The sequence below is a fragment of the Hypomesus nipponensis genome, chromosome 11 (assembly GCF_054491055.1).
Source record: "Hypomesus nipponensis isolate SF chromosome 11, ASM5449105v1, whole genome shotgun sequence".
Lineage (NCBI taxonomy): Eukaryota > Metazoa > Chordata > Actinopteri > Osmeriformes > Osmeridae > Hypomesus > Hypomesus nipponensis.
Genome location: NC_140371.1, coordinates 2,651,252 through 2,676,541, shown reverse-complemented (window position 1 = coordinate 2,676,541; position 25,290 = coordinate 2,651,252). Strand labels below are relative to the sequence as shown.

The following is a 25,290-nucleotide window of genomic DNA, read 5'->3' as shown; positions in this document are numbered from 1 at the left end:
GCTGAGATAATGGTCTCTCTTCTAGTTGGTTTGGCTGGTTGGGTTCGCCAGGGGCTTAATGCTTGATGTCATCTTTGTGAAAAGAAAAAAAAGGCTTTTCTTTTTGGTTTAGCCAGACATTGGCCATTTGAAATGAGGTCAAATATTATGAATATGACCTTTTTGAAGGATTATGTGTGGAGAAACATCTCCTTCAAGAAGCAGGGTGTGAATGTTCTGTCAGTACTCAGCTCTGCCGTCCAAACACAAGCTTTCCAATACCAACATCGTTTGTGTGTATCCTGTTGCACACTGCGTTGACTGGATATTATTATATTCAATTAAATGTAATGGGGTCAGTAATACCCTTGAAGCAGTGAGGCAGTACATGGCCAGCATGTGTGGGCTGGAGCAAAGGAGAAATAGAAGGACAAACAAAGAATAGAGGATACAGCCAACCCTAACCCTACGGTGGTGGGGAGGGGTCTAACACAGAACACAGGGTGGGAGAAATAGAGACACTGGGTTGCAACGACGTGATTCCCAGCCTGCTGTATATATCTGGACTGAACTGCTGTGGTGCTGAATGCTCCTAGGTTGCCGTGCCCCTAAGCTGAAAGGGAGCCGCAACGCCGAGTGTTTGGCTGGAGATGGAAAGGTTAAGGTTGGCAGAAGCACTAACTACGCTGGCCTGCCTCTTGTGTTCTCTTCAATTATTCATCTGATTGTGTGTCAACAGGTCTTCTCTCTTCCCGTTAGAAACTTAGCCAGCACAGCTCATTATTTCACGACTACTGCGATGCCGAATGTTTGACCCTATTTTGAGTTTGACCAGGGCTGGCTTCGTTGCCTTGACATTTACACGTTCATTTGTGTTATTTTTGTCTTGATTTAATTATTATTACAATATAACAATGTGTCCTTGGGATCTTGTGGACACGCTACAGGGCAGATATGGTACATCGTATTTTCCAAGAACAAAACACTCCTAGTGTGCATAGCCAACATCAAAGCACTATGTCATATACTGGATATTTCTATGGTCTATAAGCACTTACCGTCATTTTTGGAAAATAAGCCGCGGCTTGTACTCCTAGGATTTTACAGTTTTCTTGTGTTTGTGCGGCTTATTTCAAAGCGGCGTATAGCCCGGTTTTAGAACAAAAAGTGGCTTGGTCCCAAGATCTCTACAGACCGTGCAGCTAGATTAATGCTCAACACTGGAACGGGCTCATATTACTTGAAAGAGGAATTATTTACTGTGTCGTCTCAGTTACACTATCAGGGCTTGGAAATACAGTGACTTGCTAAAGTAGACAAATGGCTAGTGGAACATAACATTTCATAATAATTTCAGTTCATCAAACAGCTGCAAGACCCAGTGAAATGTTGTCTAGTTAGATGGCTATCCAAGCTGTCCGCTGTGACAGTGTGTGGTTAAGTAATCAATCGTGATCACAGTTCCGTTCAACGTTAGCTGGCGCAACGGTAACCTTTTTTGGTTTTAAGTGCGGTTTATATTCCAGTGCAGTTGACTATCCAGCTGGCTGCTGGGGACACACAGAGAGCTGACCATTCAGTAGGAAACAGACATGCATCAGCACTGTCAGTTGGTATACAAAAACCTCCTTTGTGTGAAGATTAGCTCATGTGCAGTTACCCTCAGCATTCATTGTAATAATATCTTCTCTCTCAAGTGTCTGTGAATTATATGGCTTTCAATACACAATAATTCACAGTGTAGACAGTGGTGTTTATTACTAAGTCAATGACACTACACACACACACACACACACACACACACACACACACTGCTGCCTTTACCTACTGTTAATGGACTGATCTGTAAACCAAACCGAATATTGGTCTTTGGATTTTTTACTCTTTCAGTTCCATCCCGATCATTCTGCCCCTCCGTTCAAGAGACAGAATGTAAATATTTCATTTCTAGGAGCAGCATTACTGCAGCAGCAGAACACCTGCCGCCGTGGGCCTGCCCATAGCGCATTATTCATTCATAGATTTGAAACCTCCGCCACTGCTTCCTGTATCTGATATAATACCTTTGAGAAGAGTGTACACCTCAGAGCATCTCACAAAGTCGCTGGCTGAATAGGGCTTATCACGCCAGGCCGCCCTTCAATGGGTGCAACCTGATAAACCCCACGAATAAGAATCGGGAGGTGGGGACTGACGTCCTCTTGTAGGCCTTTTGGCCATATGTTTGCTCAAACACTACCAATCATTGGTTTTTCTGTCGAGTTATTATCAGGATTGACAGGCACCATCGCTGTGTTTACCTTTTCAGAGGAGAAAAAAAAAGGGTAGAAATAAATTAAATTCCAGCAGTGCATGGGTGGTTATTTGAATAAATCTTTAACTCAATAACTTGTCCATTTCCATCCCAGAAGCATTCAATCCATCTAACATGCAAGCTGATTTTTCCGCCCATCTCAAATATATTAAATGGATTCCTTTCACAGGGACGGAGATATTACTTGTGATGGAGGTATTACTTAGTAACATAGTTGCAAATCTCTGTTGATTCTGGTGTGTTGAACAGGGTGTTTGTATGCAGCACTGTGCTGGCTCTCTGTTCATACCCTCCCTGTGGTGATGCTTCTGAGCTCAAGATCTGGCCCGATCCTATGAGCTCCATTCCCACCTCGTCCTAATCATCTCTTCCTGTGTGTGTGTGTGTGTTTGTCTGTGTGCCTGCATATTGTGTGTGTGTGTGTCTAGTGATGGGGAGGGCTGGATGTGTGCGTGCCCCCTGCTGTACACGGGCCGGCTGTGTCAGCTGACGGCGTGTGAGAGGAGCCCCTGTGGGCGGGGGGCCACCTGCCTCCCCAAGGCCCCCCTGGAGGCCGTGTGCCTTTGCCCCTACGGACGACAGGGCCTGCTGTGTGAGGAAGGTAGGAGCCGCATGTGCACACACTCACTCACACACACACACACTCACACACACACTCTCACACACGCTTTCACACACATTCACACACTCACACACACACTCTCACACACATTCACACACTCACACACACACTCTCACACACACACTCTCACACACACTCTCACACACATTCACACACTCTCACACACATTCACACACTCACACACACACTCTCACACACACTCTCACACACACACACACACTCTCACACACATTCACACACTCACACACACACTCTCACACACACTCTCACACACACACACACACACACACTCCTCCCCTCCTGTCTCTGTCTCCCGTGGTTGGTCAGGGGGCGGGGCCTGGTCCTGGTGGAGGGGAGGGGTTAGTGAGCTGGAACAGACAGGAGGAGAGCCCATCCCCTGCCGTAGATGTCAACATTAGACTCCTGCTCAATACTGCGCCCAGCCTGGCTACTGGATGGGGGTTTCTAAAGGCATGGGGCCAGGGCACATGTTCCGGCGTGTTCCACGTTGGATCCGGAACTTTTTTCATTGGATCCGGCACCTCCTGTGTCACTATGAAAAATGATTCGCCTAAATGAAAACAAATCGTTTATGTTTGTGTATTGTTCAATGTTGTTATATGTCTCGTTAGTCCTTATTCCCCATTGAAGTTCCACAAAAATTAAGCACTGCATGGGGCGCTGAGAAGGTCTTTGAAAACCCATTCTTCAAACAGCCAGTGTTTAAAGAACAAGCTACTCCCTGTTTTCACTGTCCTGGAATTAAGATGAGGCCATTTGCATTTTCATCAGACTCTTGAAACATCTTTCAGATATTGTATAGCTGACGAGCAAATTGAAAGACACTGACCCTGATGCAGATTCAGTCTTAAATGGTCCAACAGTCCCCAGCTCTGTGCCTGTCTCCCATAGGCCATTCCCAGCTCTGTGCCTGTCTCCCATAGGCCATTCCCAGCTCTGTGCCTGTCTCCCATAGGCCATTCCCAGCTCTGTGCCTGTCTCCCATAGGCCATTCCCAGCTCTGTGCCTGTCTCCCATAGGCCATTCCCAGCTCTGTGCCTGTCTCCCATAGGCCATTCCCAGCTCTGTGCCTGTCTCCCATAGGCCATTCCCAGCTCTGTGCCTGTCTCCCATAGGCCATTCCCAGCTCTGGGAGCTGCACTACCTCCTACATGGGCTGCTCCTGACCGCCATCGTCTGGCTCCACCTGACACATCATCACTTCCCAGAATTCAACAGCTGCCTTTGACGCGGCTTGACTTGTCGAACAGGTCCAGGCTTCTCTCAGCTCCCCCCCCCCCCCCTCTGAACAGGAAGCAACATGCACGTATGCAAACAGCACAGCGGTTGGCCTGTGCATGGACGCAGCAGCCAGAGGGATTGAAGCCTCGAGCCCAGGCCTTTGTAGATTATCTGACGCAAGAAGCAGCAACGCTCGGAAGAGCCCTGTTCTTCTTCCAGTGATGCGCTGCCAGCAGGAAACGAGACCGTTGAGGAAGTCAACATCTGAAGCAGGATAACGTACGGAGCTGGGTTCTCTGGAACACAGCGGTGCCTCCGGTGAACAGTGCCGCACTAACGTCACCTGCAGCAACACGCTCCAGTCAGGCTCTGGTGGGGAGGAGTCTGGGGCTCGTCGCTAGGGGAGGAGTCTAGGGCTCGTCGCTAGGGGAGGACCTGAGTGGTGGTGGGATCTTGTGAGGGTTCCTGAGCAGTGCCAGGTTTATAGGTCTCGTTTGGTCCTAATTACAGGCGGGAGTTGGTGGGTGATTTGGCAGCTGGTCCCAGGCCAGATCCCCTGTCACACTCCAAGCTCGCCCAGGGTCAAATGGAGTGGGCTAATCTTCTGCAGTCAGCTTGAGTGCGGCTGACATTTGAATTGAAATCCTGATAGCGTCAGATAGCATCAGTCAGTATTGATCACCTGCAGGTCCTCCCAGCTCCTGGCGTCAGGCTCCGCGCCTGCTCCTGCTAATCCTGCTAATCCTGCTCCTCCTGCTCCTCCTCCTGCTCCTCCTCTTCCTCCTGCTCCTCCTCTTCCTCCTGCTCCTCCTCTTCCTCCTGCTCCTCCTCTTCCTGCTCCTCCTCTTCCTCCTGCCCCTCCTCTTCCTCCTGCCCCTCCTCTTCCTCCTGCTCCTCCTCTTCCTGCTCCTCCTCTTCCTGCTCCTCCTCCTCCTGTTCCTCCTTTTCCTCCTGCCCCTCCTCTTCCTCCTGCTCCTCCTCTTCCTCCTGCTCCTCCTCTTCCTGCTCATCCTCTTCCTCCTGCTCCTCCTCTTCCTCCTGCTCCTCCTCCTGCTCCTCCTCTTCCTCCTCCTGCTCCTCCTCCTGCTCTTCCTCCTCTTCCTCCTCCTGCTCCTCCTCCTCCTGCTCCTCCTCTTCCTCCTGCTGCTCCTCCTCTTCCTCCTGCTGCTCCTCCTCCTGCTCCTGCTGCTCCTGCTCCTGCTGCATACCGCACACACACAAACCCACACACACAGAAATACGCACACACAGACACAAAAACACACAAAGAAACACACACACACACACACACACACACATAAGAAACACACAGAAACACACACACACACAAACACACACACACACACACACACAGAAGCACATTGAGCCACAACACACAGAGACAAACACTACAAAATAGTGATTGTCCGGTCACTCAGTCAGAGATGTAAGATAGCAGTATTGGGTTAGCCCATCTTAATATGCTCCTCACACTATCTCCAGGCTGCCAGACACAGCCAGGCTTTCTCTCTGCTCCAAAAAAAGAACAAGTTCAGAACGATCTCCCAGAGAGATAAATAAATGATTTAATGTAGTGTTTTTTTGTCCCCTCGTTGTTGCGTAGCTCAGTGCTCCGTCAGAACGCACAGGTTCCTCTGAAGTTGAAGGTTAGCGGTAGAGGGAGATGGGACGAACCTGCCACAGATGTGGACACACCCAAATGCTTAAAACATTTATGGATTTTCTATTTGACTCTTAACCATGACTAGACTGTGAAATATGGATCATAGGGGTCTGTCAAGGCAGTTTGTGACAGATTCTCTTTACTCTATAGCCTCCCGCATATTCAACCCTTTTATGCTTTCTTATGTAAGAATGTTGTTTGTGTGAGCCCCATAGCTCCGGCAGTTTTAACTTCAAACAGCTCAAATATTTTGAAATGCCCAACCAGGGTGTAGTTTTTCTCTAACACTCTCGCTAACACTTTCTCTCTCGTACTGTCTCTCATCCGCTCTCTCATTTCAGTTCAGAAAAGGTTTTATTGGGACGAAATACATTTGTAAACATTGCCAAAAAAAGACAATCAAACTCTTACTTTTTGGCTTTCTCTATAGCTCTCTTTCTTCTCATCGGATAGATAAACCGTGCTTCCTGTGGATTCAAACATTGCTGTGCAACCAAGGAACCCTCCGGCTCCCATGTTTACAGGTTGAAGAGAGGATTGACTTGTCTCCCAAGTCTTTAAATGTGTGAGAGGCAAAAGCGATTCAGCTGGGGAAGAGGACCTCAATCCAATCACCTGTGTTTCCAGCTCACAGAGTTTCAACCATAGCATTGTAGTTTCCTGGAAGCCGACCTCAGTCATCCAGACCAAGAGTGCATGACCTGGAACTCAAGATAACAATTGTGCTCCTGGATCCTATCGATTACTGTTCTGACTGCTTGTGCAGTGTAGATTTTGGGGCATGTTCAAGTGTGATGATCTGTTTACGCAGCAAGAGCCCCACCTGTGTCAACTCATACCCCATAAGAGACTCTCTCTGAACATACAGAGAGAAAGAGAGACACATCTACTGCTGGTACACACTTCTCACACACTGAGACCCTGCTCCTCTTCTCACAGAGAGAGAGACCCTGCTCCTCTTCTGACAGAGAGAGAGACCCTGCTCCTCTTCTCACCTGGAGAGAGACCCTGCTCCTCTTCTCACCTGGAGAGAGACCCTGCTCCTCTTCTCACAGAGAGAGAGACCCTGCTCCTCTTCTCACAGAGACAGAGACCCTGCTCCTCTTCTCACCTGGAGAGAGACCCTGCTCCTCTTCTCACAGAGAGAGAGACCCTGCTCCTCTTCTCACCTGGAGAGAGACCCTGCTCCTCTTGTCTCACATGGAGAGAGACCCTGCTCCTCTTTTCACAGAGAGAGAGACCCTGCTCCTCTTCTGACAGAGAGAGACCCTGCTCCTCTTCTGACAGAGAGAGACCCTGCTCCTCTTGTCTCACCTGGAGAGAGACCCTGCTCCTCTTCTCACAGAGAGAGACCCTGCTCCTCTTGTCTCACCTGGAGAGAGACCCTGCTCCTCTTCTTACAGAGAGAGACCCTGCTCCTCTTCTGACAGAGAGAGATACCCTGCTCCTCTTCTGACAGAGAGAGAGACCCTGCTCCTCTTCTCACAGAGAGAGAGACCCTGCTCCTTTTCTCACAGAGAGAGAGACCCTGCTCCTCTTCTCACCTGGAGAGAGACCCTGCTCCTCTTCTCACAGAGAGACCCTGCTCCTCTTCTCGCCTGGAGAGAGACCCTGCTCCTCTTCTCTCACATGGAGAGAGACCCTGCTCCTCTTCTCTCACCTGGAGAGAGACCCTGCTCCTCTTGTGTCACCTGGAGAGAGACCCTGCTCCTCTTCTCACAGAGAGAGAGACCCTGCTCCTCTTCTCACAGAGAGAGAGACCCTGCTCCTCTTCTCACAGAGAGAGAGACCCTGCTCCTCTTCTGATAGAGAGACCCTGCTCCTCTTGTCTCACCTGGAGAGAGACCCTGCTCCTCTTCTCACAGAGAGAGAGTCCATGCTCCTCTTCTCACAGAGAGAGAGACCCTGCTCCTCTTCTCACAGAGAGACCCTGCTCCTCTTCTCACAGAGAGAGAGACCCTGCTCCTCTTCTGACAGAGAGAGAGACCTTGCTCCTCGTCTCACAGAGAGAGAGACCCTGCTCCTCTTCTCACAGAGAGAGACCCTGCTCCTCTTGTCTCACCTGGAGAGAGACCCTGCTCCTCTTCTCACAGAGAGAGACCCTGCTCCTCTTCTCACAGAGAGAGACCCTGCTCCTCTTCTCACAGAGAGAGAGACCCTGCTCCTCTTCTCACCTGGAGAGAGACCCTGCTCCTCTTCTCACAGAGAGAGAGACCCTGCTCCTCTTCTCACCTGGAGAGAGACCCTACTCCTCTTCTCTCACATGGAGAGAGACCCTGCTCCTCTTCTCACAGAGAGAGAGACCCTGCTCCTCTTCTCACCTGGAGAGAGACCCTGCTCCTCTTCTCACAGAGAGAGAGACCATGCTCCTCTTCTCACAGAGAGAGAGACCCTGCTCCTCTTCTCACAGAGAGAGACACCCTGCTCCTCTTCTCACAGAGAGGGAGACCCTGCTCCTCTTCTCACAGAGAGTGTGACCCTGCTCCTCTTCTGACAGAGAGAGACCCTGCTCCTCTTGTCTCACCTGGAGAGAGACCCTGCTCCTTTTCTCACCTGGAGAGAGACCCTGCTCCTCTTCTCACAGAGAGAGAGACCCTGCTCCTCTTCTCACAGAGAGAGAGACCCTGCTCCTCTTCTCACAAAGAGAGAGACCCTGCTCCTCTTCTCACCTGGAGAGAGACCCTGCTCCTCTTCTCTCACAAAGAGAGAGACCCTGCTCCTTTTCTCACATGGAGAGAAACCCTGCTCCTCTTCTCTCACATGGAGAGAGACCCTGCTCCTCTTCTCACAGAGAGAGAGACCTTGCTCCTCTTCTCACAGAGAGAGAGACCCTGCTCCTCTTGTCTCACCTGGAGAGAGACCCTGTTCTTCTTCTCACAGAGAGAGACCCTGCTCCTCTTGTCTCACCTGGAGAGAGACCCTGCTCCTCTTCTCACAGAGAGACCCTGCTCCTCCTCTGACAGAGAGACCCTGCTCCTCTTCTCACAGAGAGAGAGACCCTGCTCCTCTTCTCACCTGGAGAGAGACCCTGCTCCTCTTCTCACAGAGAGAGAGACCCTGCTCCTCTTCTCACCTGGAGAGAGACCCTGCTCCTCTTCTCTCACATGGAGAGAGACCCTGCTCCTCTTGTCTCACCTGGAGAGAGACCCTGCTCCTCTTCTCACCTGGAGAGAGACCCTGCTCCTCTTCTCACAGAGAGAGAGACCCTGCTCCTCTTCTCACCTGGAGAGAGACCCTGCTCCTCTTCTCTCACATGGAGAGAGACCCTGCTCCTCTTCTCTCACCTGGAGAGAGACCCTGCTCTTGTTGTCTCACCTGGAGAGAGACCCTGCTCCTCTTCTCACAGAGAGAGAGACCCTGCTCCTCTTCTCACAGAGAGAGAGACCCTGCTCCTTTTCTCACAGAGAGAGAGACCCTGCTCCTCTTCTCACCTGGAGAGAGACCCTGCTCCTCTTCTCACAGAGAGACCCTGCTCCTCTTCTCGCCTGGAGAGAGACCCTGCTCCTCTTCTCTCACATGGAGAGAGACCCTGCTCCTCTTCTCTCACCTGGAGAGAGACCCTGCTCCTCTTGTGTCACCTGGAGAGAGACCCTGCTCCTCTTCTCACAGAGAGAGAGACCCTGCTCCTCTTTTCAGAGAGAGAGAGACCCTGCTCCTCTTCTCACAGAGAGAGAGAGACCCTGCTCCTCTTCTCACAGAGAGAGAGACCCTGCTCCTCTTCTCACCTGGAGAGAGACCCTGCTCCTCTTCTCACCTGGAGAGAGACCCTGCTCTTCTTCTCTCACATGGAGAGAGACCCTGCTCCTCTTCTGACAGAGAGAGAGACGCTGCTCCTCTTCTCACAGAGAGAGAGACCCTGCTCCTCTTCTGATAGAGAGACCCTGCTCCTCTTGTCTCACCTGGAGATAGACCCTGCTCCTCTTCTCACAGAGAGAGAGACCATGCTCCTCTTCTCACAGAGAGAGAGACCCTGCTCCTCTTCTCACAGAGAGACCCTGCTCCTCTTCTCACAGAGAGAGAGACCCTGCTCCTCTTCTGACAGAGAGAGAGACCTTGCTCCTCGTCTCACAGAGAGAGAGACCCTGCTCCTCTTCTCACAGAGAGAGACCCTGCTCCTCTTGTCTCACCTGGAGAGAGACCCTGCTCCTCTTCTCACAGAGAGAGACCCTGCTCCTCTTCTCACAGAGAGAGACCCTGCTCCTCTTCTCACAGAGAGAGAGACCCTGCTCCTCTTCTCACCTGGAGAGAGACCCTGCTCCTCTTCTCACAGAGAGAGAGACCCTGCTCCTCTTCTCACCTGGAGAGAGACCCTACTCCTCTTCTCTCACATGGAGAGAGACCCTGCTCCTCTTCTCACAGAGAGAGAGACCATGCTCCTCTTCTCACAGAGAGAGAGACCCTGCTCCTCTTCTCACAGAGAGAGACACCCTGCTCCTCTTCTCACAGAGAGGGAGACCCTGCTCCTCTTCTCACAGAGAGTGTGACCCTGCTCCTCTTCTGACAGAGAGAGACCCTGCTCCTCTTGTCTCACCTGGAGAGAGACCCTGCTCCTTTTCTCACCTGGAGAGAGACCCTGCTCCTCTTCTCACAGAGAGAGAGACCCTGCTCCTCTTCTCACAGAGAGAGAGACCCTGCTCCTCTTCTCACAAAGAGAGAGACCCTGCTCCTCTTCTCACCTGGAGAGAGACCCTGCTCCTCTTCTCTCACAAAGAGAGAGACCCTGATCCTTTTCTCACATGGAGAGAAACCCTGCTCCTCTTCTCTCACATGGAGAGAGACCCTGCTCCTCTTCTCACCTGGAGAGAGACCCTGCTCCTCTTCTCACAGAGAGAGAGACCCTGCTCCTCTTCTCACCTGGAGAGAGACCCTGCTCCTCTTCTCTCACATGGAGAGAGACCCTGCTCCTCTTGTCTCACCTGGAGAGAGACCCTGCTCCTCTTCTCACCTGGAGAGAGACCCTGCTCCTCTTCTCACAGAGAGAGAGACCCTGCTCCTCTTCTCACCTGGAGAGAGACCCTGCTCCTCTTCTCTCACATGGAGAGAGACCCTGCTCCTCTTCTCTCACCTGGAGAGAGACCCTGCTCTTGTTGTCTCACCTGGAGAGAGACCTTGCTCCTCTTCTCACAGAGAGAGAGACCCTGCTCCTCTTCTCACAGAGAGAGAGACCCTGCTCCTCTTCTCACCTGGAGAGAGACCCTGCTCCTCTTCTCTCACCTGGAGAGAGACCCTGCTCCTCTTTTCACCTGGAGAGAGACCCTGCTCCTCTTGTCTCACCTGGAGAGAGACCCTGCTCCTCTTCTCTCACATGGAGAGAGACCCTGCTCCTCTTGTCTCACCTGGAGAGAGACCCGTCTCCTCTTCTCACAGAGAGAGAGACCCTGCTCCTCTTCTCACAGAGAGAGAGACCCTGCTCCTCACACAGCACGCCAGAGGAAACTGTTTTCCAACCTCTTATGGAAGGACTGGCTCACCCACCACCCAACCTCTCTGCCTCTCTGCTTCAGTCCAAAGAGAAGGGGAGGTGGTGACAGTCCACTTCTAACAGCTCAGAACCGTGGCCTGTATGCTAGTTATCACCCAGCCTCTGACTCCCTGTTTCCAGACGCTAGTCCCCCCTCATCCCCTGGAGGTGAGGGGTGGGTTGCCAGTGTACCTTACAAGACTAAACGCAAGCAGAGCTGATCTTGTGGCCTTCTAGTGTAAACTGACACTGAGGACTGAAAGCTTTTCCAATGGGGAGAGAAATAAAGAGGATTTGAGAAAGGCTGAGTGCAAAACGAGAGAGAGAGGGAGAGAGGGGGAGAGGGGGGAGGGAGGGGGAGAGGTGAGGTAGAGAGAGGAGTGTGCAGAGAGAGGGGAAGCAGAGAGGGAAAGGGAGAGGGGGAGGGGGGGGGGAGGGGAGTCAAAACAGAAGGAGTCTAATGGGCTGCTAGGTTTTCGTGTCCAGAGGTCCTTTCATGGCAGCTGAGAACGGAGTCATTGCAGAAAAACTGCAGCCATTCACTAAGCGTTCTGCAAACATAGCACTAGCCGACCCAATCACACTGCCGACTCCTCCGCCAGCTTTAAATAATGCAGGGGCCCAACAGACCGGTGAGGAGCAGCCCAAACACAGTATTTAACCACAGCCCCAGGCACAGAACAAGCACGGCCTCACAGCCATGGGGAGACGCCCGGGGATGGCGGGGCGCAATCGCCGGGCACAGGAGCAGAGAGGGCCACGTCACGTTCGGAGAGAGGCTGGCGGGGAGGGCTCTCGCTGGGCCGATCAGGAACATCGACACACTGAGACACACCGAGAGGCGGGCGTTATTAAATCAGCCACGAGGCCGGCCCTTACCGGGAGGGTTATTGATACTCCCAGGGGCCGCGGTGGTCGAGGTGTGAAGCTCACCGCGCTCAAACCCTCAAACCGCAGTCGCAAGACACAAAGAAAACAAGAGAGGGGAGAAACGACAGCTTTGGGAAAGCAGGCCATCCTTTCTCCCCATATCGCTGAGCAGAAAAGATGTCTCTGTCTTGTGCTGCTGCATGGATGGTGAGCGCCACCTGGTGGTGGCTGGGTCTGCTGTTGGACTGAAATAGTCGTGACACGAAGACGCGCCACGCTAGAATAAGGTGTTTATATCTATAGAATGCACGTACACTTCTGTATCGGGTCAGATGTAGCTGTGAGTTATGCTCGCACTTTAATGTGACCATTACAGATGATCACAGCCCTGTTGATCAGGGTGCTGTTAGATGTGAAAAGCAGGTGTTTTGACGGCACAATCATTTTCCTGTATTATATGACATTACTGGTCAGAGTTGCTTCTTTGAGCTTCTCTGATGCCGCCTCCTGTCTTTGTTCCGCAGCCATCAACATCACCCGCGCCCGCTTCGGCGGCAACGACCAGTTTGGCTCCACCTCCTTCATGGCCTTCTCCCCCGTCCCCAGCCTCAGCGCCTTCTACGAGTTCCAGCTGAAGCTCACCTTCGCCAACAACGCCTCCGCCTGGAAGGACAACCTCATCTTGTTCTCAGGGCAGAAAGGAGGAGGTGAGTAGCGACAGGGGGGGGGGGGGGGAGGAGAGACAAACTGACTTTGTAAATCACCTTACGGGTGGGAAATATCTTGGCGTGGTCTCCTGGGCAACGCCATCCAATCCTCTAGCTTCATTACGTCTGCTCGCCGGACTCCCATCACCATATCGAGTGTTCCTCCCGCCGTGTATGGTAATGTCTCGTCTAATAGATATTTTAGGACGATATATATTCCTCTTTCCCTGCTAGTGCTCCTATAAAGCCTGCTCCCTCTGGGAGAGGGCCTTGGCAGGGCCCAAAGCTGGCTCCGCCTCTCCTGGTCCTTTCCTGACAAGTCTTTTTGCCAACACTGCAATTAGTCCCTTCCTTCAGAATGCTGTCTACCTCGAGTGCGTCTCCAGTGCGAGCTAGAGGCTGCCGGCAGCCTGTGTATAGGAGACTTCGCTACCCTCTCCCACGGCCCATGTTAACGGCCGTTTCTTTCAAAACACCGGTGGGGGGAGGGTGGGGGGTGACGCGACACCGTCGGCTGTCACTGAGGGGTACACGTCTTCCTCTCAGGTCCGCTTCAGTAGCTGCTAACTGCCGTGTGTGTTGAATCCCGACTCCCAGACAGCTGAATAAGCGGATGAGGGCTTATGGATGGGCTCCCCTCTGCCGTCCCTCTCCTGAGGTTAGCGTTTAGGGTGATTCATGGAGAGGGGAGGGAGGGGAGACAGTCGGGTGAGCAACGCGCCGACTGTCGGGGGAACAGTAGCAGAGAGAGGACGAGGACCGGATCCAGAGACGGGGACGGAAGAAGGGAACAGCTCACGTGAGGATTGCTGTGTTCGTAAGGGATCGTCATTTGCATCGGGGGACGCCTCGCCGCACTGCATGCTGGGTGGCGAGGCTGCCTGGAAGCAGAACTGTCACAAAGCATCCGTCTGAACTTCACTCTCCATTAGAGCCAATCATTTGCGTCTTTTGATATGTGAGGGTTTGTGCACAGAAGAGACACTGAGCAGAAGTGCGCTCGCGCACACAAAGACGACAGTCTTCCCTTTGCTGGACTGTGTCCCTTCAGTGGGTCAGTTGGGCGTGTGCCGTGTGAGCCCGTGAGCTCGACAGATCCTCCTACATGACTTAATCACATGGAATGGTAGGACACCAAGATACACAGTACAGTTGTTGTTTGACAGAGTTCTAACTGGAGAATGATTGATCTTCAAGGCGCCGATGGAGATGACTTCCTGGTTCTGGGAGTTCGTAATGGGCGGGTTCTGCACAAGTTCAGCCTGGGCTCCGGCGTGGGGAACATCATCAGCGATCCCCTGGACCGCCGCGTCGATATCCACACGGTGACCTTCGGACGGTGGAGGCGGACAGGGTGGCTGAAGGTGGGTTCTGAGGAGCCTCTTGAAGGAGCACAGATGTGATGTGTGTTTCTGTGATATCGATTCAGTCTGAAGAAGGGCAACCTCCACAGTTTGGAGTTGAACCCTCAGCGGTTCTGCCCGGCATTCCGGATCTTTCTACGTTCTGTCAGTCATTCTGAAGGTCTCTTTGTTTGTCCCTCCCTCCCTCCCTCCCTCCTTCCCTCCAAACTCTCTCAGCATGATGATCGGTCCTCCGTTGCTTGCTCCAGAGGGGGGGGTGGGCGTTGCAGTGAGTGTTGTTCAGCACTGTTTGTACTCTGTTTGACTTTGTTTGTACGTTGTGTGTATGTCAGGTGGACGGACAGAGGAACAGGACTGGCTCCTCCCCAGGGCCGCTGGTGGGCCTGAACGTGCTCAGCCCCATATTTGTGGGAGGATATAACGAACACACCCCTGAACTGCTGCCTGTGGGCTCCAGGTTCCGGAACGGCTTCCAAGGTGAGATGCAGGGAGGCGGGGGGCGGGGGGCAGCGGCCCGGAGGGGGCGGGGGGCAGCGCCCGGGGGGGGCGGGGGGCAGCAGCCCGGAGGGGGCGGGGCTTCGTGGTTCTCCTGTCAGGCAAACATACTAAAACGACTGAGGGGGGTTTGAGCATGTGAAGTGTGTGCGTGTATGTATGGGGGGGGGCGCTGTGTGTGTGTGTGTGTAGGTGTAAGTGTGTGGGGGGGATGTGTGTGTGCGTGTGTGTGGTGGGGTATGTGTGTACTTACGAGTGTGTGTGTGTATGTATGTATGTGGGGGTGTATGTGGAGGGAGATGTGTGTGTGTGGGGGGGGGTGTACAGGGTGGGGGGGGGGGTGTACAGGGTGGGGGGGGGGTGTACAGGGTGGGGGGGGGGTGTACAGGGTAGGGGGGGGGTGTACAGGGTGGGGGGTGTACAGGGTGGGGGGGGGTGTACAGGGGGGGGGGGGTGTACAGGGTGGGGGGTGAACAGGGTGGGGGTGTGTACAGGGTGGAGGGAGGTGTGTTTACAGGGTGGGGGGTATATAATACTCTATATAAGTGCACCATAGAGTTCCAAGGTTGATTGTGGCCCTCACCTCCCTTTGCTCAGAACATTACCAGTTTCTGTGGAAAATCCATCTGCTCGCAAGTCAGCCGGATGAAAGGGCAAGCGAATGATCTCCATCATAATCAGCGTGGTGTGTGTGTGCTCCCTTGAGGCCCACAGCGAGATGGCTGCTGTGGACGCAGCATTAGCATGCCTGCTAATGCCAGAGGAGAGTTGATATTGCCATAAAGCTAATGATGATAACAGCAATAAACATCATCATAAGTTGTTGCAGGCACCAGAGGGATATTCGTAATTGTAAAATATCATTCTTCTTTAAATGAAGGTGAACCAGTGTTTCTCAATGAGGCTCCACTGATCTGTTTGATTGGGTTTAACCCGTTCATCTCTGAGCACGTAGCGTGGCCTGCAGCAACACAAATGGCATTCAGTTGATGTTGGTTTTGTGTGGGCACACTGTGACATAACCACAAACTGTTAATGATACGTGTGTGTGTGTGTGTGTGTGTGTGTGTGGGGGGGGGGGGGGTGTCTTGTTTAACTATCCCTGCGGGGACATTTTATTTAACTTCAAGTGCTATTTCAAGGTGGGTTTTGGGTTGGAGTGAGAATTAGCATGTGGTGGTAATTCTGAAGGATCAATGCGTACTGAAAACTTGTTGGACATCTTTAAATTATGCATGTATTATCGAACAGACAATTGAACACAGAAAAGCACCCTCTTCAACACACAAACATTAGACAATAGACACAATACCATCTGTCCGTGAATCAGATAATCAAAAGTAGCGCACGCCCAAACAGCGTCTGACAGGTTTTGCCGCCCATCCCATCTTCAGCCTGGTTATTTAAAGGAATGCCCCCACAATGGACTGGTCACTATCTCATGTGACCAACATCAGATCTGTCTGTTTTCCCATGTTATTTCACAGTCCTGTGTATCCTCCACTCAGTCCTGTGTATCCCCACTCAGTCCTGTGTATCCTCCACTCAGTCCTGTGTATCCCCACTCAGTCCTGTGTATCCTCCACTCAGTCCTGTGTATCCTCCACTCAGTCCTGTGTATCCCCACTCAGTCCTGTGTATCCTCCACTCAGTCCTGTGTATCCTCCACTCAGTCCTGTGTATCCTCCACTCAGTTCTGTGTATCCCCACTCAGTCCTGTGTATCCTCCACTCAGTCCTGTGTATCCTCCACTCAGTCCTGTGTATCCTCCACTCAGTCCTGGGTATCCCCACTCAGTCCTGTGTATCCTCCACTCAGTCCTGTGTATCCCCACTCAGTCCTGTGTATCCTCCACTCAGTTCTGTGTATCCCCACTCAGTCCTGTGTATCCTCCACTCAGTCCTGTGTATCCTCCACTCAGTCCTGGGTATCCCCACTCAGTCCTGTGTATCCTCCACTCAGTCCTGGGTATCCTCCACTCAGTCCTGTGTATCCTCCACTCAGTCCTGTGTATCCTCCACTCAGTCCTGTGTATCCTCCACTCAGTCCTGTGTATCCCCACTCAGTCCTGTGTATCCTCCACTCAGTCCTGTGTATCCCCACTCAGTCCTGGGTATCCTCCACTCAGTCCTGTGTATCCTCCACTCAGTCCTGTGTATCCCCACTCAGTCCTGTGTATCCTCCACTCAGTCCTGTGTATCCTCCACTCAGTCCTGTGTATCCTCCACTCAGTCCTGTGTATCCTCCACTCAGTCCTGTGTATCCTCCACTCAGTCCTGTGTATCCTCCACTCAGTCCTGTGTATCCTCCACTCAGTCCTGTGTATCCCCACTCAGTCCTGTGTATCCTCCACTCAGTCCTGTGTATCCTCCACTCAGTCCTGTGTATCCCCACTCAGTCCTGTGTATCCTCCACTCAGTCCTGTGTATCCTCCACTCAGTCCTGTGTATCCTCCACTCAGTCCTGTGTATCCCCACTCAGTCCTGTGTATCCTCCACTCAGTCCTGTGTATCCTCCACTCAGTCCTGTGTATCCTCCACTCAGTCCTGTGTATCCTCCACTCAGTCCTGTGTATCCTCCACTCAGTCCTGTGTATCCCTACTCAGTCCTGTGTATCCTCCACTCAGTCCTGTGAATCCTCCACTCAGTCCTGTGTATCCTCCACTCAGTCCTGGGTATCCCCACTCAGTCCTGTGTATCCTCCACTCAGTCCTGTGTATCCTCCACTCAGTCCTGTGTATCCTCCACTCAGTCCTGTGTATCCTCCACTCAATCCTGTGTATCCTCCACTCAGTCCTGTGTATCCCCACTCAGTCCTGTGTATCCTCCACTCAGTCCTGTGTATCCCCACTCAGTCCTGTGTATCCTCCACTCAGTCCTGTGTATCCTCCACTCAGTCCTGTGTATCCTCCACTCAGTCCTGTGTATCCCCACTCAGTCCTGTGTATCCTCCACTCAGTCCTGTGTATCCCCACTCAGTCCTGTGTATCCCCACTCAGTCCTGTGTATCCCTACTCAGTCCTGTGTATCCTCCACTCAGTCCTGTGTATCCTCCACTCAGTCCTGTGTATCCCTACTCAGTCCTGTGTATCCTCCACTCAGTCCTGTGTATCCCCACTCAGTCCTGTGTATCCCCACTCAGTCCTGTGTATCCCCACTCAGTCCTGTGTATCCTCCACTCAGTCCTGTGTATCCTCCACTCAGTCCTGTGTATCCCCACTCAGTCCTGTGTATCCTCCACTCAGTCCTGTGTATCCTCCACTCAGTCCTGTGTATCCCCACTCAGTCCTGTGTATCCTCCACTCAGTCCTGTGTATCCTCCACTCAGTCCTGTGTATCCTCCAATCAGTCCTGTGTATCCTCCACTCAGTCCTGTGTATCCCCACTCAGTCCTGTGTATCCTCCACTCAGTCCTGTGTATCCCCACTCAGTCCTGTGTATCCTCCACTCAGTCCTGTGTATCCTCCACTCAGTCCTGTGTATCCTCCACTCAGTCCTGTGTATCCCCACTCAGTCCTGTGTATCCTCCACTCAGTCCTGTGTATCCCCACTCAGTCCTGTGTATCCTCCACTCAGTCCTGTGTATCCCCACTCAGTCCTGTGTATCCTCCACTCAGTCCTGTGTATCCTCCACTCAGTCCTGTGTATCCTCCACTCAGTCCTGTGTATCCCCACTCAGTCCTGTGTATCCTCCACTCAGTCCTGTGTATCCCCACTCAGTCCTGTGTATCCCCACTCAGTCCTGTGTATCCTCCACTCAGTCCTGTGTATCCCCACTCAGTCCTGTGTATCCTCCACTCAGTCCTGTGTATCCTCCACTCAGTCCTGTGTATCCTCCACTCAGTCCTGTGTATCCCCACTCAGTCCTGTGTATCCTCCACTCAGTCCTGTGTATCCCCACTCAGTCCTGTGTATCCTCCACTCAGTCCTGTGTATCCTCCACTCAGTCCTGTGTATCCTCCACTCAGTCCTGTGTATCCCCACTCAGTCCTGTGTATCCTCCACTCAGTCCTGTGTATCCCCACTCAGTCCTGTGTATCCCCACTCAGTCCTGTGTATCCCTACTCAGTCCTGTGTATCCTCCACTCAGTCCTGTGTATCCTCCACTCAGTCCTGTGTATCCCTACTCAGTCCTGTGTATCCTCCACTCAGTCTTGTGTATCCCCACTCAGTCCTGTGTATCCTCCACTCAGTCCTGTGTATCCTCCACTCAGTCCTGTGTATCCCCACTCAGTCCTGTGTATCCTCCACTCAGTCCTGTGTATCCTCCACTCAGTCCTGTGTATCCTCCACTCAGTCCTGTGTATCCTCCACTCAGTCCTGTGTATCCCCACTCAGTCCTGTGTATCCTCCACTCAGTCCTGTGTATCCCCACTCAGTCCTGTGTATCCTCCACTCAGTCCTGTGTATCCTCCACTCAGTCCTGTGTATCCTCCACTCAGTCCTGTGTATCCCCACTCAGTCCTGTGTATCCTCCACTCAGTCCTGTGTATCCCCACTCAGTCCTGTGTATCCTCCACTCAGTCCTGTGTATCCCCACTCAGTCCTGTGTATCCTCCACTCAGTCCTGTGTATCCTCCACTCAGTCCTGTGTATCCCCACTCAGTCCTGTGTATCCTCCACTCAGTCCTGTGTATCCCCACTCAGTCCTGTGTATCCCCACTCAGTCCTGTGTATCCTCCACTCAGTCCTGTGTATCCCCACTCAGTCCTGTGTATCCTCCACTCAGTCCTGTGTATCCTCCACTCAGTCCTGTGTATCCTCCACTCAGTCCTGTGTATCCCCACTCAGTCCTGTGTATCCTCCACTCAGTCCTGTGTATCCCCACTCAGTCCTGTGTATCCTCCACTCAGTCCTGTGTATCCTCCACTCAGTCCTGTGTATCCTCCACTCAGTCCTGTGTATCCCCACTCAGTCCTGTGTATCCTCCACTCAGTCCTGTGTATCCCCACTCAGTCCTGTGTATCCCCACTCAGTCCTGTGTATCCCTACTCAGTCCTGTGTATCCTCCACTCAGTCCTGTGTATCCTCCACTCAGTCCTGTGTATCCCTACTCAGTCCTGTGTATCCTCCACTCAGTCCTGTGTATCCTCCACTCAGTCCTGTGTATCCTCCACTCAGTCCTGTGTATCCTCCACTCAGTCCTGTGTATCCTCCACTCAGTCCTGTGTATCCTCCACTCAGTCCTGTGTATCCTCCACTCAGTCCTGTGTATCCTCCACTCAGTCCTGTGTATCCTCCACTCAGTCCTGTGTATCCTCCACTCAGTCCTGTGTATCCCCACTCAGTCCTGTGTATCCTCCACTCAGTCCTGTGTATCCTCCACTCAGTCCTGTGTATCCTCCACTCAGTCCTGTGTATCCTCCACTCAGTCCTGTGTATCCTCCACTCAGTCCTGTGTATCCCCACTCAGTCCTGTGTATCCCCACTCAGTCCTGTGTATCCCCACTCAGTCCTGTGTATCCTCCACTCAGTCCTGTGTATCCTCCACTCAGTCCTGTGTATCCTCCACTCAGTCCTGTGTATCCTCCACTCAGTCCTGTGTATCCTCCACTCAGTCCTGTGTATCCTCCACTCAGTCCTGTGTATCCTCCACTCTCCCACATCCCATTCACTTCCTTTGGCACTATCTCCCTTGCTGCTCCACAGGCTATTGAACACAAGCCTCTCAGTGTAACTTAAACAAACAGAAAACCCCTCGACGCACAAATCCAACAAAAAGTAGTTCACAGCTTTTTTTGTCCAGAAGTGTTAGGGTTAGGGTTACACTAAGGGTTAGGGATGGGAGTGAATCCTCACGAGGATGGTCAAACCGACCTGTGTGAAGGTGTGTGTGTGTCTGTGTATGCATGTAAGTAAGTAAGACTTTATTAATATAGCACTTTTCATACAATAATTGCAGCTCATAGTGCAATGTGTGTGTGTGCATGCGTGTATGTGGCCCATAAATGACTGCATGAGTACATGAGTGCTTGTTTAGATGCGAGTGTGTGTATGTGCATAAAGTCGTTGCCTTAACCCAGCTGTGTAATCCACTCTCTCTCGTACTCCTGCTGTGGTAACGGGAGGCCCAGTGTGCGTTATCAGATGTGTGTGACTTTACTGCTGGCCTTATCGCACTGCCGGGCAGAGCACAGCGAGAACACACCGCACAGTCTGCTATCTACACCTCCAGTCCTCCGTGTGGACAGTCTGCTATCTACACCTCCAGCCCTCCGTGTGGACAGGTCGCTAGACAGACAGATACCGTCTCCATGAACAAGCTGGCTAGGGCTTCATTTAAACCAGTAAAAGGCTGTTGTTTTTTTTTACATGCTAATTAGCGCCCACTCCTCCATCCGTCCATCCAAGATGCCTTGATGTTTGAGCACCGAGGTTCTCCGCCCTTATCAGTCTCTAACAAAGATCTGTTTTATCCTCCTCATTTTGAAATGAAGTGATAAACGTCAGAGGCAGAAAAATATCCATTATTCACTTTGAAATGTTGATTAAGATGTGAATAGTCGGAGAATATGCCTCTTAAATGCAGATGGTCTTTGTTCCTGTGGCTTTCAGGAAACTGGCGCTGATACTGTTGTTTGATGGGAAATAATATTGGGCTGTTATTCAGAGGCGTTAAGTATATTTTGGGGAATTATGAAGCATCCTGTTGCTGTTAGGCTGGCCCAGCAGAGACCTTTGACACGTGTTTCTTCATTTGGATTTCATTTTCAGCCAGCTACAGTGTGTCTCAAACCAAACAGACCCATCCATCTGCCTCCTCTCTCCATCCCTCTCTCTCTCTCCCTCCCTGTCTCTCTCTCTCCTTCCCTTCCTCTCTTTTCCTCAACTCCATCCCTCTCTCTCTCCCTCCCTGTCTCTCTCTCTCCTTCCCTTCCTCGCTCTTCCTCAACTCTATCCCTCCCTCTCTCCCCCTCCCTCCTCATTCTCTCCCTCCCTCTCTCCCCCTGCCTCCTCGTTCTCTCCCTCCATCTCCCTCCATCCTTCCCTCTGCCGACAGCCTATATCCGCAGTTCTGCTACAGTCGGTTGAATGTGCCAAGTGGCGGGGCAGACGGCATTATGTCATGAATATTCATGAGTGAGTCTGACATTTCCCCTGCTTCCTGTTTCCTGCGTTGACTCCAGCAGCCGTTCAAGAGCCCAGTATCCCCCGCCAGCCTCAGAACCTGTATTTATAGCCGTCCTGATGTTCAGCAGGTACACCACAGTCTCCACAAACAAAAACGGCATTGGGTACAGAAACTACAACAAAAGAAGTGGAAGCAGGAAATGACATTATAATGTGTGACTAAGTGCTTTATGAAAATGCAAAGCCCCATTTTGGATATGACCGCTGTGCAGAGAATTCATCTCCGCAAATTATTCTGAGAATTAACATTTAATGGAGATGGAGTGAAAGAGCATCGTTCTGTTTCCTTCAGTAAATATGAACTGAGAGCCATGCCCTCTGCTGTTCATTAGAGCTTCATCAAGTGCACTTATAGCTTCTGCAAGCATTAATATATGAGTTCTTATGATCACACATGGTGGGGAAATGTTTTATTTCAAACAACATTAAGAAATAAAGCGATAATGCATCCTGTATTGTGAAACCAGTTAATTTGCTCTCTGTGTAGACTAAACATATGACAGCTATTGTGAACCCTTCAGTATAATCCAGTCAGAGCCGGTGCTTTCCCACCTCACAGAGAACTCATTAGTCTTGTTCGTCAATTGAATTAACAAGAATGTTTACATTTAGCAAACGCATTTAACCAAAGCAACGCACAGAAGGAGGATTGAACCTGTAACCTCTGAGTCAGCAGAGCCCCCACCCCTGAGTTGTACGTTGAAAATGACATCACTTCCTGTTTGTGCCTCCCAGGGTGTGTGTTCGACCTGCGCTTCCGGACTCGGAGGGAGGGGGCGCTGCGGACGCTGGGGGGGCTGGAGGGCCGGCCTGCCTTTGGACGCAGCGTGGGACAGTGTGGCGTCACGCCCTGCACCCTGGTCACCTGCCAGAACGGAGGCACCTGCGTGGACTCTGGGTCATCCGTTTAGTACGCACACATCCATGTGTACTAGGATCCTAGTACAGCAGTTAGACAAGAGATTGTTCCTGTGTAATAGGATCCTAGTACAGCAGTTAGACCAGAGATGTTCCTGTGTAATAGGATCCTAGTACAGCAGTTAGACACAGAGACCTTCCTGTGTACTAGGATCCTAGTACAGCAGTTAGACACAGAGACCTTCCTGTGTACTAGGATCCTAGTACAGAAGTTAGACACAAAAACTTTCCTGTGTATTATGATCCAATTACAGCAGTTAGACCAGAGATGTTCCTGTGTAGTAGGATCCTAGTACAGCAGTTAGACACAGAGAACTTCCTGTGTACTAGAATCCTAGTACAGAAGTTAGACACAGAGACCTTCCTGTGTACTAGGATCATCAGTCTTGTACACAGTTTCTCACACATTGGAGGCTCCAGTGGACTTGAGTTCCAAACACAAGCAGATGTCCATCTGCCTGTACTTCAGGTCTTCTCTGCAGAAACCATCTCCCAGCCTTCAGGAGATAATCACAGTTATTACAGGAATCAATGTGAATCTGGATAGTGTTGCTTCATGACTCATCACCGCCCCAAGTGTTAATAACTATAATTGAGTTGATGTTGTTAACCTAGATTGTTATTGTTATTTTTCGCTGAGCTATGGGAACCAGCAGTTCTGCTCTGTAAGATGTGTAGGAGCTAACCTGAAACTCATATTAATATTATTATTATTATTGCTATTATTGGAAAATAACAATACAACAAGCTTGATTAGACGCCCTTTATGCATACTTTATTAATTGATTAATTTCTGCTTTTGCGTTCCAGTGGATAACCTTTCCCCACTGAATAACTTTTTGTTATTCAGGTTAAGTGGAATGAAGTGGATTAGTTTAGCTTCATGATTTAGTACAGCTTTGCATCTGAAATAGTTTACCACTTAAATAGTTTGCTTTCAACACACCAACCCAGCACTGACGCGTGTAAACAATCTGCACGAGAAGGTGGTAAATGAACTGTGAACACCCCCGGTGTGACCTTCACGGCTCTCAAGGAGAGACAGGCTTTCTTCACAGGGGCTGAGCGGCAGCCTGTAATGTCAGTGTTCCCCCACCAGGGGTCAGGAAAGGCGCCTCTGCATGTGGCCAGTCTGCATGCCTCTGGGTTAGACACACTCAAGGGTGGCAGGCACGACTAGCATACAGTCCGTAACATTATGATTATAACTGGTGCTGTAGGCATACGTGAGTGGAGTAAATGGACAAAGGATTTATTGGATCTCTCATCCTCCTGAAGGGATTCTTTTTAGGCAAGTAGTAATGATGCTCTCTCATGCTCTGTTCCTCCTCCTCCCACTCTCCTCCTCCTCCTCCCCCTCCTCCTCCTCCTCCTCCTCCCACTCTCCTCCTCCTCCCACTCTCCTCCTCCTCCCACCACTCTCCTCCTCCTCCCACCACTCTCCTCCTCCTCCCACCACTCTCTTCTTCCTCCTCCTCCCCCTCCTCCTCCTCTCCCTCCCCCCCCTAGCTGCCAGTGTCCACCAGCGTGGAAGGGAACTCTGTGTTCAGACACGGTGTCGGTGTGTGACTCTGAACACAGCCCGCCTCCTCTCTGTGCCCCTGGCTCCACCTGCATCCCCCTGCCGAGGGGCTACACCTGCCAGTGTCCGCTGGGCGCGGCCGGCCTGTACTGCCAGCAAGGTCAGCACACTCAGGGCAAGGTCAGCACACTCAGGGCAAGGTCAGCACACTCAGGGCAAGGTCAGCACACTCAGGGCAAGGTCAGCACACTCAGCCCTGGCCATGCCCAACGGGCCCAAGACCGCTTCGTTTGGAACAGGACCGAAAGATTAGAAGCTCTCTGTCTTGCTCACTTTTTCCTACCCACACGCCAACAAATACGTCAACCAAAAACGCACTTGAATATATGCAGTTGTGTTAACCATGTAAAGAAGCGGGTTGAACCGTTGCCTTTCTGATGTCCCCCCCCCCCTCCCCCTGCCAGCGGTGACCATAAGCGACCCGTACTTCAGTGGGAACCTGTCCTCGTGGATGTCCTTCCTTGGCCCCAACATCCGACACAGGACCGCCCTGCAGCTGCAGTTCCAGACCCAGTCCCCGGAGGGCGTCCTCTTCTACGTGGCACAGCACCTCGCTGCCAGATCAGGTGGGGGGGCCACGTCGCTCAAACGTCAAACCGTCGAGGACGCTCGCGGAGACGCGATCAAACATCATCTCCCCTACGAAGCGCTTCTTCTGATCTTCTATGGTTCATCGCTAGCCGATTTATTAAAAGACACTTGAGGAAAAAGTCCTCAATTGAGATACTGAGGAGAATGTTTTACTACAGCTGAACTGAGTCATCCACTTGGCCATGGAGAGCAAACGATTACAGCATTAAGAAATAACTTTTCACCATAAGCACTCTTGTCATGGTTACTGTCTCCCTCTCTCTCCCACTCCACTCTCTCTCTCTCCCTCACTCTCTCCCTCACTCTCTCTCACTCTCTCTCCCTCACTCTCTCTCCCTCACTCTCTTCCTC

At 51.7% G+C, this 25,290-nt stretch overlaps 1 protein-coding gene across 1 annotated transcript in view; it reads left to right on the top strand.

Annotated features, from left to right (window-relative positions):
• Positions 1-25,290, top strand: part of eys (EGF-like photoreceptor maintenance factor) — a 176,523-nt gene that overhangs the window by 149,840 nt on the left and 1,393 nt on the right. The window contains exons 43-49 of the mRNA XM_084667205.1: positions 2,722-2,894; positions 12,676-12,858; positions 14,056-14,222; positions 14,555-14,699; positions 22,584-22,758; positions 24,276-24,448; positions 24,753-24,914. Of these exons, the coding sequence (XP_084523331.1) occupies positions 2,722-2,894; positions 12,676-12,858; positions 14,056-14,222; positions 14,555-14,699; positions 22,584-22,758; positions 24,276-24,448; positions 24,753-24,914 (1,178 nt within the window). The remainder of the gene's footprint in view (positions 1-2,721; positions 2,895-12,675; positions 12,859-14,055; positions 14,223-14,554; positions 14,700-22,583; positions 22,759-24,275; positions 24,449-24,752; positions 24,915-25,290) is intronic.